Raw genomic sequence first — 15,053 nt, forward strand, 5'->3', positions numbered from 1 at the left:
TTGGCACAGAGCGATGAAATGTCCATAATGTCATTCCCCAGTTGAGCCCCCTAAACACGTGTTACTCTTTTTTGTCTGCTAAAGTTGTTCAAACCGACAGTTCATTCAGTAAACCATTATTCTATCAGATACACAGGATACACCATTTCAACCCCTTAACAAGTAAGTGACGTATTTCACAAACGTCGAAATCTCACTGGATTCATCTTTCTGCCTTGAATAAAGTCTTAAGTGTCTTTGCATACCAAAACAGTTTCCGTAAAGTAACAAGATAAAGGCCTGCAAGTTTCTTTTAAGTTATTTAATATATACATATATATATATAAAGCTTCTGTAGACCACTAAGTATGAGTGCAAAATAAAACAGATATAAGCAGTATGTATGCCAGGCAGTACCTATATTTAACATTTTATTAAAGTTTAATAAGGCTTTGTTTTATACATTCCACTACCACTGCCCAATTAAGTTAGATTATAAAACATCTAAGAAAAAAATTAAAAACATTTAACAGGTTAATGTATGGATTGTGATAAAATTAAATAGCAATTTATTCAGCATTTTAAGACATCTTATTTCACTCTACAGGAAGTGAGGACATGGGACTACTCCACTCATTTAAGTGATGGTGATTGTCAGGTGAGCTTTCAATGTATATTTGAAATATATGTTACAAATCCAACATATAGATTTCAATAAGTATGGCATATGTGGTGATGCTACAAGAGCTGACAGAAGATAACAAAAGTAAGAATTCATCCTCCTTGGATCGTGACAGTCAGTGTTTTTGGGAAAAGCAATTTGATAGATGTTGACATGCTTCAGCAGCAGTTGTCACTCGACTACTGTCCAGCTACCAGACAGATCTCACTAGCCAATGAATGCTGTCCTTGGTATGTTTTAGCATGAATGTCAGCAGCACTCTATATAATTTACCACCCAACTTTTCAAAAAAATAAATAAAATAAATGAAAAAATAATAGTAATAATCAAAGAGTGGTCGTAACTACAAAATTAGATAGATATACAGTGGTTTTAAAGGTGAAACAGTAAAGAGTTATCTATTATCTTAAAGTAACTTTTTTTTTTAAAGGAATATATTTAAATTTTCTTTGAGAGGATGTCATTACTTATTTTCTCTGTTGTTGATAATGATGCTAACATATTATATATTCCCACTACTGTCTTTGGACTTCAGGTTTTAAACTTAGACTAAATATAGATATAAGTCCATCTACTTGAGATCCTTTGGTTTATTTCAGTTGACCAAACTAAAATAAACCCAAGTTCCCAGAAAAAACCCACAAAAAATTCATTTATCTACAAAAAATTAAAATCTAAAGGGTTAGAAGAGTCAGAAAATAGAATTCATGCCAATATGCAAACATCTTCCTAAGAAGATGATGGCTCAAGAACAGTGATTATCCTACCATAATCCGTTCTTAAAAATGCAGTTTACCTGTCACAGTATTGTCTCATAAAATGTATTATCCATATTTTACTTTGTGGGGGAGACAATATGTAAATGATGATGAATTAGAATAATCAGAAGATACATCTAAATTAGGCCTTACAAATAATAGAATTGAAACCACACTGTTTTGATTGTGACAGCACTGTTTTTGTACAGTCTGTGGAACATGGAGTTTGTTCCAAGTGTCACGCTTTTATCAGCCTTTAACCTTTAACCTGCTGTGAATCTGATTGGACTGATTTATCCAAAGTACTTCTTTTTTAAAATCATTAATTGATTTGCATTACTGAAAGAACTGTTCAAAGTGACAAGATTAAAGATAAAACAGAAAAGTCTGTTGCTTACTCGTACTCATTGCTTGTGTGTTTAGGCGCTCTAATCTTCTCCCTCCTCTTGTAAACATGGCTGCTGTTTGCAAGTAAATTTCTAGCACATTGTTTGTATTCTGCTTTAAGGTTCAGTATTCAAGAAAACCACCAAGTTTGACCTTTAGGGTTAAAAAAAAACACGTCTTTTCAAAGAGAGCTAACCTGCTCAATTTTGTTTCATTCTTCATGCTCAGCTTTGCTGGGCTCTTGCTGAGTCAAGTTTAAATTAACCAAAGAGACTCGCACATGTCACCTATGATTCCTCTTATTCGACCCAAGAATGATAATAAGTATTTTTTCTTTTAGAAAAGTCTTTTAGAAAAGAAGAAGTCAAAAACAGAAAGTTGCCAGTATTGGCTAAAACAAGCTAATGTCCATATGTTTACATTGTGGGAGGACAATATTATACAAAGAATATGAAAACAAACCAAACAGCACCACAAAGTACTGCAGTCTTAGGAATAAAACCTTCTAAAAATGTTAAACAGTGCTATGATAAAAAAAATAAAAACTCTGCACAGTGGTGATTTTTTTTAAAGTACATCTAATTGAACAAAGACAAATTAAGGGTGTAATCCAATGAACATCCTTAACTGGGTGCCCTCCCAAAGGAAACACTTGGGCTTTAAAACAACCTAATTGAGTATCAGTAGTTTCTCCTGGGTTTGGAAAACAGCAGATGAAAAGAACCCAACAGAACAGCAAAAACCTACAGAACAGCTGTCAGAGTTATTATAGACTCATTTTATTATAATCAGGTGTACTCGAGACAGTGGTAACTTTGGAGGTAATACTTCCAAATGCATCAAAAGAACAAAAAAGGGCAATCACATAAAATTGTTTGTACTCCAAATCTGGAAACGGTGTAGGTGAACACAGGGGAAAGTGAAACTGGCTGTTATTCAGTTTTTAATGGTCCAAAGTATACCAAAACCATCATCTCAGGTCAACACAGTACTCAATCAGCATAGGAAAGTGGTCATTGTTTAACAAATCAGTCACTGATCACACATTTGGTGTCCCTCCCAGTGATTTCCTGCTCTGCGATTGCTTAATGTTGTAATTTTTCAGTCTTCAGACTTTGTGAGAGTTTGTGTTACCCTGTCTCCCCCCTCTTTATTGCCTCTCAGAGGGAATGTAGAGACGTTTTTATTGGCTAAGTAAGTAAGCTTTCCACTGTGTGCTTGCTCAAAATCGTTCCTCTCAGTCTCCCCTCCCCCAGCTCTCCCTTGTTTTATCTTAGCCCTTACCTTACCTGGCTGTGTGTGCTATTGAGACACACCCGGCTACTCCTTGTCAACCAATCGCTGCTCTGAAACAGAGACACCAAGGAGGTGTACTTCCTGTGTTTCGTGAGAGAAGAATAGAGCAGGAGAAAGCAGAGAGCTGTGTACTTTTTTCTTCTTTGCCAAGGGGGGTTTATGCAGGCGATCATGTCGGCAGTAAAGGGGAGGGAGGAAGGACTTGAGTAGTGAAGTCAAAATACTTCAGTTGATTTATCTGTGTCCAGCTCCTTGTTCACCGACAGCAACTGAGAAGAGAAGACAGAGAGAAAGGAGGAGGGCAAAGATAAGTGTCAATCTGTTCAGACTTGTTTGGGAATTTAAGGAGGGAGGGGAGGAGGGCAAAGACAGAGAGAGGCAGCAAAAGAGAGACGCAAGGAGAGCACAGGCGTAAACAATAAGTTTGAACACAAGAGTTAAAGTTTAGGAAGGAAAAAAGTTTTGATTTAGTCTGAAAAAGGAGGACATTAGCTGTGTCATGTTGACAATGTGAGTGCATTCTTATGTGTTGTGCAATCCCATGCTTTTGAGCTGAACTGGACCAGGGGAGGACGGCAGATCTCCCCAGGATACTATACTCAGGTGAGTTGCTTTCTAATGAAATTAATGGATTTGTGATTGACAAACAGGTTTTTGAAGATTTGCTCTGATTCTAACACAGAATCAGGTCTAGCTTAGTTGTGGTTTACATGTTACATGCCATGCCTATGTGTCACAGGGCCTCGCTTTCTGAAAGGCTTCTTTTGGTATGTGGTGCTTTGCAGGTCGGTGCTGCATTCTTGTAGAACTGCATGAGGGTGTCACCTCTTCTCTCTGGCCTAGATCTTAGTTTTCTACCACATGGATACTGTATCACAAGACTAACTTCTGTTATCAAATAGCTTCTTTCTCAAAACTACTAGTGCAAAAAGTGTGTGTAAAATACAGCTGAAGTAATGTAACATCAGAAGTTAGCAGCAAGAGTGGGGAGCTGTAGTTTTACAAGCATCCGTCTAAACTAAGTATCTAAAAGTTTGCAGAAAATTCCCTTTCTGCCTCATTTAATCTGTGAAAATGACTTGATTCTTCCCCCTCTGGTGGTTTTGTCTCTTAGGTTCACCAAAATATGATACCATGGGGACCAAAAGGCCAAGCTGCACCCTCTTTGACACGTTATCTAACATAAACACATCAGACCGCAAGCTTCAGCCAGGTGGAAAAATCTCTCGGGATCCAAGTCCTAGGCCAGCAATGACTGCCCAGTTGGAGCGAGCCAGAGACCGTGAAGAGGACTGGAGAAGAGACAGAGAGGCCGAGAAAATGAGGGACAAACCGAGATACAAAGATTCAGACCCGAGAGATAGAGTCTACGAAAAAGACCGCGCTCCTGTGCCCAGGCCAAGAGAAAGAGAAGGAGAAAGAGAGTGGAGGGACAGGGAAAGGAGGTATGAAGATGACAGAAGGGGACGCGGGAGGCCGCTGTCTAACTTAGAGCAGGTGTCTGATAGAGAGGTGGAGAGGGGGATGAAGAAAGGTGACACATTTCCCAGAATGGGAAAAATCAGCCCAGATCGAAGGAACATGAAATCCACCAGTGAGATGAGGGAAAGAGGAGAAAGGAGGCAGAAAGAGAGACCAAAAAGACTAGTAGTAGACGAGTGGGAGAGGGACAGGGAGAGGGACAGGAATAGAGAGAGGCAGAGAGAGCGCGAGAGAGATGAGATGAGGAGCAGGGTGAAGGAAGAGGGACGGAGACCTGTAGAAGAAGAGAGGTCAAGGAAGAGGGAGCGATATCAGGAGTCTGATCAAGACAGGAGGAGTGGATCAGGTGATCCAGGGGACAGAAAAGAGATGGATGCCAGTAGAAAAAGAGAAAAGCCAAGGCCTAATATGGGGGAGAGGGAGACAAGGATGCCGTCTCCGAGCAGAAGAAGAGACGGGGGGATTTACTTTGACAAGATGGACAAGGAAAGGACCACGAAAGAGGGGAGGAGGGATACAAGAAGTGAAGGAGACAGCGATGAGAGGGAGCAAAGGAGGGAGAGAGTGAGGGACAGAGAGAGGGAGGAGTTGACATATCAACAAAGCAGGAGTGAGGGGGACAACAAGGGCAGAGCAGAGAGGGAGAGGTATAGAGAAGAGGACAGGCACCGAGATAGAGACAGAGAGGCAGATCAGTCCAGGAGAAGAAGAGCGGAGAAAGAAAGGGAGAGGTACAGAGAGGCCGACGGAGAGCGAGAAAGATGGAAGGATGACAAACATAGAGAGTATGATCAAAGGAGGAGAAGAGAACCGAAGGAAAGAGAGGCAGATCCCACGACAGGCAAGAGAAGCCGAGCTCAGAACGAGACGGCTCCCAGGGTGCCGCCACGATCCCAGAGCAGCGGGGAGTGGAGCAGTGACATGGACAGTGAGATGAGGCAGAGAAGAAGCCGAGACAGTTACGAAGACAGGGAGACAGAGAAAGAGAGTGAAAGAGGAGCAGAAGAACAGAGAAACTCAGAGAGGAGTCAGAAGAGAAGTGAACAAGGGGAGCCGACAGAGCAGAGGAGAATGTGGTTAGAGCCGCAGAGGGGCAGGAATAGTAAAGGGGAGTTTGTAGACAGAGAGAGCCAGTGGAGGGAGGAAGATAGGAAGATGGATTCACAGGGGGAGTGGGAAAAAGACCAAAGCAGTTACAGGGGCAGACATGGAGGGAGGGATGAACACAGCAGAGACAGAGACAGAGAGTTGGTGGGTGTAAGCGTAGACGGAGATGAGGTGGGCCAAGTCTGGAGGGAACTAGATAAAGGAGGGGAGGAACATCTGTCAGACAGTGATGGCGGGATAGAGGGAAACCGAAGGAGGGATACAGAGGGAGAGAATGTGACAGATAACACAGAGGAGAGTGACAGAGAGGAAGAGGGTGGGAGCGATTACTGGGCACGCTCCGGCAGTGAAGAAAGAGGAAGTGAGACAGAGTGGAAGCAAGAGAGGGACAGAATGCTGTCAGGAGAGGACGGATTTGTGACACTGTCCAGCGGCGGGGACGAGGAGGATGACAGAGAGGAAGAAGAGTTTGAGGACTGTCAGGAGTTTTGGGATGGTGAAGGCTCTCATGATGGACACTCACCTGCTTTCAGGGAAGACGAGATGGATGATGAAGAGGGGGAGGGTAGGGAGAAGCAGCCAAAGTATGTCTTCTGTGTGATTGGGCAAACGTTGCCCCGGTCAAAGACTAAAGACTTGTCACCGTCACATGTTGATCAGGAGAAGGGAATGGAACATGATGATGATGTTACACAAAGACCACAGAGCGACCTGACAAGACATGATGACATCAATAACCAGGAGGTTGAAACATCTGAAGTGGACGTCAGATACAGAGTGTCTTCAGAGCTGCCGAGTAGAAAGACTGGAGAAGGAACGAAGGGGAAAGAGGAGAATCCTTATGAAGAAATTGGAACAGTTAAAAGAGACTCACAGACTGAACGACTCCTCATGGAGTGGAGAGAGAAAAACAAAGGCCCAGAAAGAGAGAGTGAGAATAACTCGCCACTCCCGACTAATCCTTACGCTGACGTTTTCTCTCAAGTGGATTTTGAGCAAATTCAACCCATCTTGGACGGGATTACATCTGGAGTGATGAGTCCGGAGGAGGTGGAGGCCATCAGGATAAGAATGAGCGGTGCATGGAGCATGTCAGAGGAGCCCAAGCGGCATTCACAAGCCCCCCACCTTAAATGGGCCAAAAATGTAGTGAGGGAGATCCTGGGGCGCTCTGAGGAGAAATCTTTGGAGGAGCCTCACATTAACATACAGGAGGAGGAGGCTGAAGAGATGGCTGTTTTAAGGCCAGACCAGGAGCACTCAGAGCCTGAAGAAGAAAAGGGGGAGGAGGAGGAGGAGGAAGAGGAGGAGGAGCCGTTGGAGGTGGAGGGATTGAGAGGTATGGGGCAGAACCGAGCCGACATGCATGCTGACCAGTTCTCAGCTATGCATGGTGACAAACCTGCACACACTCACTCTGACACACTGTTAGACTCAGAGAGGAAGACGGATTGCAGTGCAGATGAACAGACGGAAGAAAAAGCAAACATAGAGGTGAAAATTAGCAAAGAGGTGTGTGATGAAGGTGAAATTTCAGAAATGGAAGCACGAGCAGCCAGGGAGAAAGAATTAGAGATGTATTTATCTGTAAGCAACATGTTGTACAAGCCGAGCAGCTGTCCAATTCTTAACTACGATACAGAGTCTGAACATCCTTCCTCCAGAGAGAGTGAAGGGCATGAGGTAGAGGAGGGGATGGGAGAGAGTGAAGAAGAAAAGTCTGAAGAGAGGGGTACAGCAGGTGAGGTGGGACAGATGAAGGAGGGAGAGGTGGGAACGGATGGGAAAACAAACGGAGGGACGCTGATGAGCAGCTGCAGTTTTCGAGATTTGGGCCCTGAGGCACGAATACGAAGGAGGGGGATACGGAAAACAACTGAAAGAAGAAAAGGAGAGCTTGTAGAAGTGGAAAAAGAAGAGGAAGGTGTTGGAAGAGATCGCAGAACCAGAATATTCTCAACAACAGGTAAAAAGAGACATAGAGGGGGAAACTCTTAATCCAGTTTGATCCCTCTTCTTTTGATTTAATGCTCCTCTAGTTTCTCTCCAATCATCATTTTCATGATTTATCTAACCAGGTTGACTTCTTTGGGCTGTGATTGCCCACAGAGGAAGTAGCTCAGCACTCTTCATGTGTAATCTCTTTCTCCTCTAATCACGGATGACCTTTCAGCCCTGTGTTTTGCCGTCCAATATCTTCTTGCATCATTCGTGTTGTTACACCAACCACAGTTCAAAATCTGAGGCAGACATCTACTCAGAAACATGTTCAGCGGACTCACCGCTTAACCTCATACTGGAAATTGCGTCACGCTGTTGTGATTACAGGGGGTGGAGGAAAGTGGAGGTGGGGAGAGGAAGGGCAAACCAGAAGCATGAGCTAAAAGGCCTGACTTGATCCAGTCTGAGACACAACACGACGTACATGAGTTTAGGGAACACACTAACCTTTTTCTTTGATCCTAACTGTAGCAAGATTTCTGGATTAACTAACAATTATTTAAATTTTTTAACTTCTATTTATCTATTTATTTATTTATTTATTTGCGTCTGTTTTTAGAGAGTCTCTATTCATTCAGCTGGTCACTGTACATCCTACATAGCTATGCTTTTGTGTAATGTTATGACGAATGAATACTTTTTTATCTCAGATGATGAAGATGATCGGAGTAAAAGCTGGGGAGAAGTCGAGCTGAGGTGAGTGACATCCAAAACATTTTAACACAATGTGCATCTGTGGTATAAAGCTTAAGTTTTTAAATATACAGTCTAAGATTTGAATCTTGTTTTCCTGCAAACTGACTGTGAAATATCCATACAAAAGTCTGCTTTGGACAACTTTCAAGAACTCTTTTTCACAGTTTCTGCTGTTATGGTGATTACAGCTAGAATAGTGATAACTAAATGATGTGGCTTTTTCTTGTAACTGCAGGAATGTTTTGGAAACGATAGACAGACGGAAAAGAAACTCCAGGTTTTTCAGTGAGTATCCATTTTATTCTTTTTTTTTGTGTGTATGTCATTCATCTTTTTGGTGCATAGTTTGAAGATTTTAGCCACAAATCAAACGTGCAAACTGAAGATTGAGTTGTTTTTGAGAAGAAATGCCATTAAAACAAACTTTAACTATTAATCTTCTTACTATTACTCTTCTTCATTTTCCTTCATGAAAAAGTTTTAGCTCTATCTTGATAGTTAAAGGCAGAGAGTTGGGTAGCATGTACCTGATTAGAATCAAACTCAGCCACTAAGGTTAGAAAATATTATTAAATGCTACGTGCCCCAGCAGGTGAGCAACCTGTGAACTCTGAACATACATGTACTGTGCTTAATGACAGTGCTGTTTGTGTAAATCATAAAACTGATCATTCAAAGAGGTTGTGTAGGTGACTCTGTGACGTGCCTCTAGATAACATCTCCTCCAACCCTGGCTGGGAAAGGTGTGACGTGGTTAAGCATTTCCCCTCAGTCTGCATGATTCACCTCCGTGTTAAGTCGGCCTCATTTACTGTTTATGTCTTATGTTTGCTCAGAGTTCAGATGCAACACAGGAACCAGAGGAAATCTGTGTCAGGTTTACAGTTGGCCAACAATTTTTTCAAAATGAAACTTTAAACAAGTTTTATGGCAGGCACTTCTTTGACCCATGATTCATGTCGATATTGCGAGAAACAGGGGAGGAGAGTGTGTGTGTGTGCGTGTGTGTTGTGTGTCTGTGCAAGCCACAGACAGGTTTGTGCAAGCACTCATATCCACTAACTTGAAGGGAAAACAGCTGCTTCTGCTTCTGCTGCAACTTAGCATTCCGACAAGTACGTGTAAAAGGAATGTCGAGTGCAAACAGCTTCTCTTGGCTTACACTGTTCCTGTCTCGATCCTTGCATTTGGCTTTCTGTATTTTCAACCTCTTCTTTTCTAACATCTCTCTAACATCTTTCTGACACCTTCTCATTCCTTCCAGATGCTGCCCAGCTCTACCAGCAGTACAGCGAGGCCGCTCAGAACTTTGAGATCCTTCGGCAAGCTCACTCCTCTGATTTCCTCTCTGTGTCGGAGGACGCTTCAAGGTCACCTGCTCCCTCGCCCCCTCCGGCCCGCAGACCCCTTCCCCCTCTTCCTACGGTACCACACCCCCACTCCTTGTCGCACACAGGCTCCATCACCAGTGTCAGAAGCTTGCCTGTACCTGAGCCATCGAGGAGAGAAGGCAGGCCTACCTCCCCGCGTCTGTCCATCTCTCTCACACAGTCGGCCACACTGTGGCGGGAGCTGCCGGGCGTCAGAAACAGTACTGAGCTGGAGGAGCTCAACGAAGATCAGAGACGACTGCAGGAGGTACACATCTGCTCGCTGCACTCATTAAAGTCTAAAAAAAGCTTGTTTTATGGCAGAAAATACATCTGGTGGGACAGGCTTTGCCTTTTTTCCTGTTAATCTTTGAGGCAGGGGTTTTTACTTGTAACTTTTAAGTTTAAAAGACTTTGTATTTATCATAACTTCAATCCCCAAAAACCCAGACAAAGTCTCAATTTAACTAAAGCAGCCATACGCACAACAGCTGTGTATGTCTTTCTCTTCACTTAACATTCAGATCCAATGAAGGACTTTATATTTTGTTGAATTTTTTTTTCCAGTCAGTTAAAATTCTCCTATTTATGTACAGTCACTCATGGAGCAGCTGAAAGATGAGCAGAAATTGTGCTTCACTCTTTGGTTGCACAACATTCATGCTTTAATAAAATTCAGGAGAATCCTTCAGGGCAAGTAAATGCTTGATGGTTGTGTTTCACTTTTCCTTCAGCCTCTCTCATATAGTGACTTCCAGGTGCAGGAGTTTATGGGGAAAAACACTGGGTTACAGTTGAAGTGATTCACCTCCTTATGCTAATTTAAAATGACGTGTTAGGGCGTCATTTAACATCAGCTGTTTTTCTGTGTCTACTATTTCTCAGTGACAGTATGGAAACATAAAAATGTACATGAATCATATTCTTACTGTTATTACTTAACATGTCAAACCACTGAAAGCACATGATATATGAAGTCTTGCCTCATCCCAGAATATCCCTCCCTTTAATCGATCCATTTAGAAGAACTTCAGCTTTGACAGGAAGACTGATTGCGCAAACATGATTGGTTTTCTCTTTCCTGGTAACTAAAAGTGTGTGCCTTTAAACTTTAAACACTTGTCACTGAGCTAGGACCTCTGCTTGTTGTGAAATCTTCTTCCTTTGTTAGTCACATCCTTGTCAAAAAAAAGCACAGTTTAAAAAGAAATGACAAACCCCCATCTATCTGCTGAGATTTTATGACTCACACATTGTTTTTATGTTTTTTAAATCAGTCTCTTTCCTTTGATTTTCCATCTAGGTGAGGTTTGAAGTGGTAACATCAGAGGCCTCTTATTGTCGCAGTCTGGACATTGTGGTTGAACACTTTGTCAAGTGCAAACAGCTGGGGGCGCTGTTGACCACTCAGGATAGGAACTGGTTGTTTTCTCGGCTGGCTGACGTTCGTGCCATCAGCCACAGGTTGGAATACTTTCACATTATTTAGAGCAACTCTGCAAAGTCTTTATTTACATGTAGATACAAAATTCAAGCCTGTTTCAAGTGATTCTCAAATCTTTTTGTGTGACAAACCTGTGGGAGAAACAAGCCTTTAAGGACTTTATGATTTCTGTTTTAGTTTCTTATCAAAGCTGGAGGAGCGGGTCGAAACCAACATCATGCATTTCTCCGTGTGTGACATCATTGCTCGACACTGTCAGCGCTTCAAGATGGTTTATGTCCCCTACCTCACCAACCAGTCCTATCAGGACGCCACCTACCAGAGACTCATGTAAGCTGTCCAGTCACATTTCTAATTTTATAAAATACTCAAGTACTGTGTGGTGTAATGTCAACTGTTTCTAAAACTCCAAAACTTCAATCGCTCTCATTCAGGAATGAGAATCCAGGGTTTAAGCGGATTGTTGAGAAGTTAGAGAGGAGTCCTGTGTGTCAGAGACTCCCCCTGCGATCCTTCCTTGTCCTTCCCTTCCAGAGGATCACAAGATTAAAGCTGCTGGTCCAGGTCTGTGTTTTTAAACCAGCAAAGGTTCATGATTCACATTTAAAAATGCACTCAACTGTACCCTTGGAGAAATAAAACGTTTATTGATGTCTGTTTGCAGAACATTGTGAAGAGAACGACCCCTGGCACTCCAGAAGCAACTCAGGCCATCAAGGCGTTGAAACTTTTGGAGAAGGTACAGCAAACTCCCACTCTCTGCACATCAGCCCGGGGTAGCTATTTTTAGTAAAAAACACTAAAACTGCTTGAAGACAAACCTCTTTTGTTCATCTCTCCCGTAGCTAATTCAAGAGAGCAATGACAGCATCTCTCAGATGAAAAGCATTGAATCTCTGGTCACTCTCAGTGCTAAGGTGGACTTTGAATGCAGGGTGAGTGAAATCTTTGGGATTATAATTTGATTATGTGGTCTTTATCATGTTATCTTTTGCCTTTCCAGTATCAAGCAAACACTAGTTGGAACAAATTAAATTATGGACACTGCCATTTCACAATAATTCTAAAAAGCTTTGAATTAGCCATAAGGTGATGTAATGTGTTTGAAATTTACATTTAATTAAATTAGCTCAACTCAACTCAAGGTACACTAACTTGCTCTTAGCCACAATTTTTTGTTACTGGTTGGAGAGAGAACTTTCTAATTAAAAATAATGTAATGCATTGGCATTAATGAACTTTCTGTTTGTCTGTTGCAGACTCTTCCTCTGATCAGTCAGTCTCGGAGGCTGGTGCGAGAAGGACAAGTCACTGAACTGATGGATTTCTCTCTAAAGGACACAGAGAGGAATATTTACTTGCATCTTTTCACTGACTACTTGCTTGTTTCATTACAAAAAGAGTGAGTCAGTAAACATGCTTTGCTTCTAATATAAACATTTTGCTGCATCCTGTTTACCTTCATATTTGTGGTCTCTTATCATCCATCTTATCTTAGTTTCTTTCGCTGCCTCATTTTCCTGTCTGCTGTCTTTTGCTTCCAGAGGGGGACGGTTCACTGTGATCGACCATGCTCCCGTATCGGAACTGCGTGCAGAGAACTGTCGTGTTAAACTCCACTCCCTCCAGAAGAACCTGATTCGGCTGCACATGTCAAACAAAGCCCTGCTGCTACGGACTGACACACAGTAAGAGACTTACAGTTGTGTACAGTGTCTGAATCACTCAGAGTAAGGTCTGTTTTATAAACCACCCTCTCTTTTTCCTTTTTTTTTAGGAGTGATAAGCTACGGTGGATATCTGCTCTTTCCAGGCCACATCCTGATGTTGATTTTTCTGCCGCACAAGGTGAAGTATATAAACTGACTCACTAAGGTTAGAGGCCGAAAGCTAATGTTAATAACTTGAACAAAGAAGACAACAGCTGCCTGCAACTTTATCAGAGTATCTCATCAACCATTTGTTAACCTTGGATCAATGAGGGAAACAGAATGATGTCATGTGTTTACAAACCAGGATATTAAAAGTTGCCCCATCCCTGCTTGGTTAGGATGTCAGTTGAGTCTTTTTACTTATTGAAGCTCCTGTGAAGAGTTTTCTTATGCAGCATGTAGGCATCTTAAATGGTCGTTGAGTCTCTGAGCACTGTTTGAGTTTTGACAAATCTTTTTATTTTGATGGTTTTATAAAAGTTTAAAGGCCTGACCTTTTATATGCTTTTCTTACAGATTTCCCCCAGATGCAGTGCATTCGAGCCTTTGTGGCCCAACAGCCTGATGAGTTGTCTTTGGAAAAAGCTGATATCATTCTAGTGCACCAACAGAGTAGTGACCGTAAGTCAATCATACTTCTGAACCATGTCTGATAGTAAAACTAACTTAAACCTGAACCTGTTGAAGAAAAATCACTGAGTAACCATGATGTATTCTCCCCTCTTTCAGATTGGGTAGAGGGGACCAGATTGTCTGATCGGCATCGTGGATGGGTGCCTGAGTCACATTTGGAAACCATAAGCAACTCCAGAGTTCGACAGCGCAACCTGTCAGATGCCCTCAAACTGACAACAGCCACAGCTTCTGTTTGACCAGGATGCCCAAAGTGGGACTAAACTAAGAGAAATCAACTACAAAGGGCATAACTTACAGTTCCTTGCTTCTAACTGCTGCAAACAGGGTGATGGACATTTGTCATTTAGAATGGAGATATCTTTTGTTGAGTTGTCCACTGCAAGTGCAGCAAAAGAAATACAGCAATAGTTTTGGATCTGCATTGTTTGACTCGCTGAAACACTCATTAGCCTAAGCGTGATCTGTGAACTAAAGAGACCTGCCTGAAAGAAATTGAAGAAGGGGTATTGTGCTTTTTTCAACTTTATTCTGCCCCTCTGGTATCCCCTTGTAGATTTTGGATCTACAGCTAGAAAAAATATTTTCTCCTTCTGTTGTTAAAAAAAAACCTTTATTTTGACCTCTGTCTTAGGTCTGGGCCCTGTGTTTGAGGCCCAACCCTCCAACTTGTCATGAACCAGTTAGGAGATCCTTATGCAATAACCTCATCATTTCAGCTTGTCTCATGAAGATCTCATGCTGTTTTTTTTTTTTTAGAACAGACTGTTGAGCAGTTTACAGGTAGATTTTGGGGATTTCTACAACATATCAACATGTAGTGGTTGGAAAATTTGCACAAGTTTAGTCTGGACATCCCGCATTAGTACTTTACGTCAATGTTTAAAATATGGGTTTGCATCATACCCCTTCTTTAAAAACTTTGTGACTCAGTCCAAAGTATTTTAATACATCAATAAACTGGTGTTAAGAAAAAGAACAAAGTTTTTAAAAGGGGCTTTTTCAGAAAAAGATTGTGTTTTGAAATGTGATGTTGTATATGTATATTGAGAGAGTTAAAAATGGGTGAAAATGCATCCTGGATAAAGAGTTGGCCTTATTAAGCTAACAGAACAATGGTAAATATACAGGAAAAATATTTAGATGTACATATTTTACACAGTGAGGACATTTCAATTAAATTCTGACTGGTGTCAATAAAATCTGTTTTGAAAACATGCATTTTACATTGAGAGTGAGCTGTGACTTATTTAATTCATCAAAATGAGCTTTTCTTTAAAATTTCAAAACTGTTAAGTCAATGTGACACGTGTCTGCAGGAGTTGTTTGCAGAACAAAACAAACTGTACAGAAAGTGAAAAAAGTGTTCACCCTAAGCACGTAGCCTGTATAAGGCGTGATCCTGCAAAGGCTTGTCCCAGATTCTAAAACCTGCCATTGGTTAAATGTCCGTCGTTTACACAAAAGAGGGCGTTCACAAGTGGAGAATGACACTACAGTTCATCC

General features: G+C 41.8%; 1 protein-coding gene across 2 annotated transcripts; it reads left to right on the top strand.

The window, feature by feature from the left end:
* The first annotated feature begins 3,257 nt into the window (after positions 1 to 3,257).
* On the top strand, positions 3,258 to 14,758 carry arhgef5 (Rho guanine nucleotide exchange factor (GEF) 5). 2 transcript variants are annotated; one of them, XM_074684335.1, is made up of 15 exons: positions 3,258 to 3,705; positions 4,217 to 7,657; positions 8,343 to 8,388; positions 8,624 to 8,673; positions 9,653 to 10,026; positions 11,062 to 11,222; positions 11,380 to 11,532; positions 11,637 to 11,766; positions 11,867 to 11,941; positions 12,048 to 12,137; positions 12,462 to 12,604; positions 12,747 to 12,890; positions 12,980 to 13,050; positions 13,431 to 13,535; positions 13,644 to 14,758. In XM_074684335.1, the coding sequence occupies exons 2-15, from the start codon at positions 4,237 to 4,239 to the stop codon at positions 13,784 to 13,786; spliced, it is 5,106 nt and encodes a 1,701-aa protein (XP_074540436.1). In that variant the 5' UTR covers positions 3,258 to 3,705; positions 4,217 to 4,236; the 3' UTR covers positions 13,787 to 14,758. The 2 variants fall into 2 exon arrangements, with proteins under 2 accessions (XP_074540436.1, XP_074540437.1); XM_074684336.1 differs by having other exon boundaries at positions 4,217 to 7,030.
* The last annotated feature ends 295 nt before the right edge of the window (positions 14,759 to 15,053 follow it).

This window comes from Halichoeres trimaculatus, unplaced genomic scaffold, assembly GCF_033239565.1.
Source record: "Halichoeres trimaculatus isolate MK-OKI-2021-1 unplaced genomic scaffold, fHalTri1.1 fHalTri1_scaffold_12, whole genome shotgun sequence".
NCBI classification, from domain to species: Eukaryota; Metazoa; Chordata; class Actinopteri; order Labriformes; family Labridae; genus Halichoeres; species Halichoeres trimaculatus.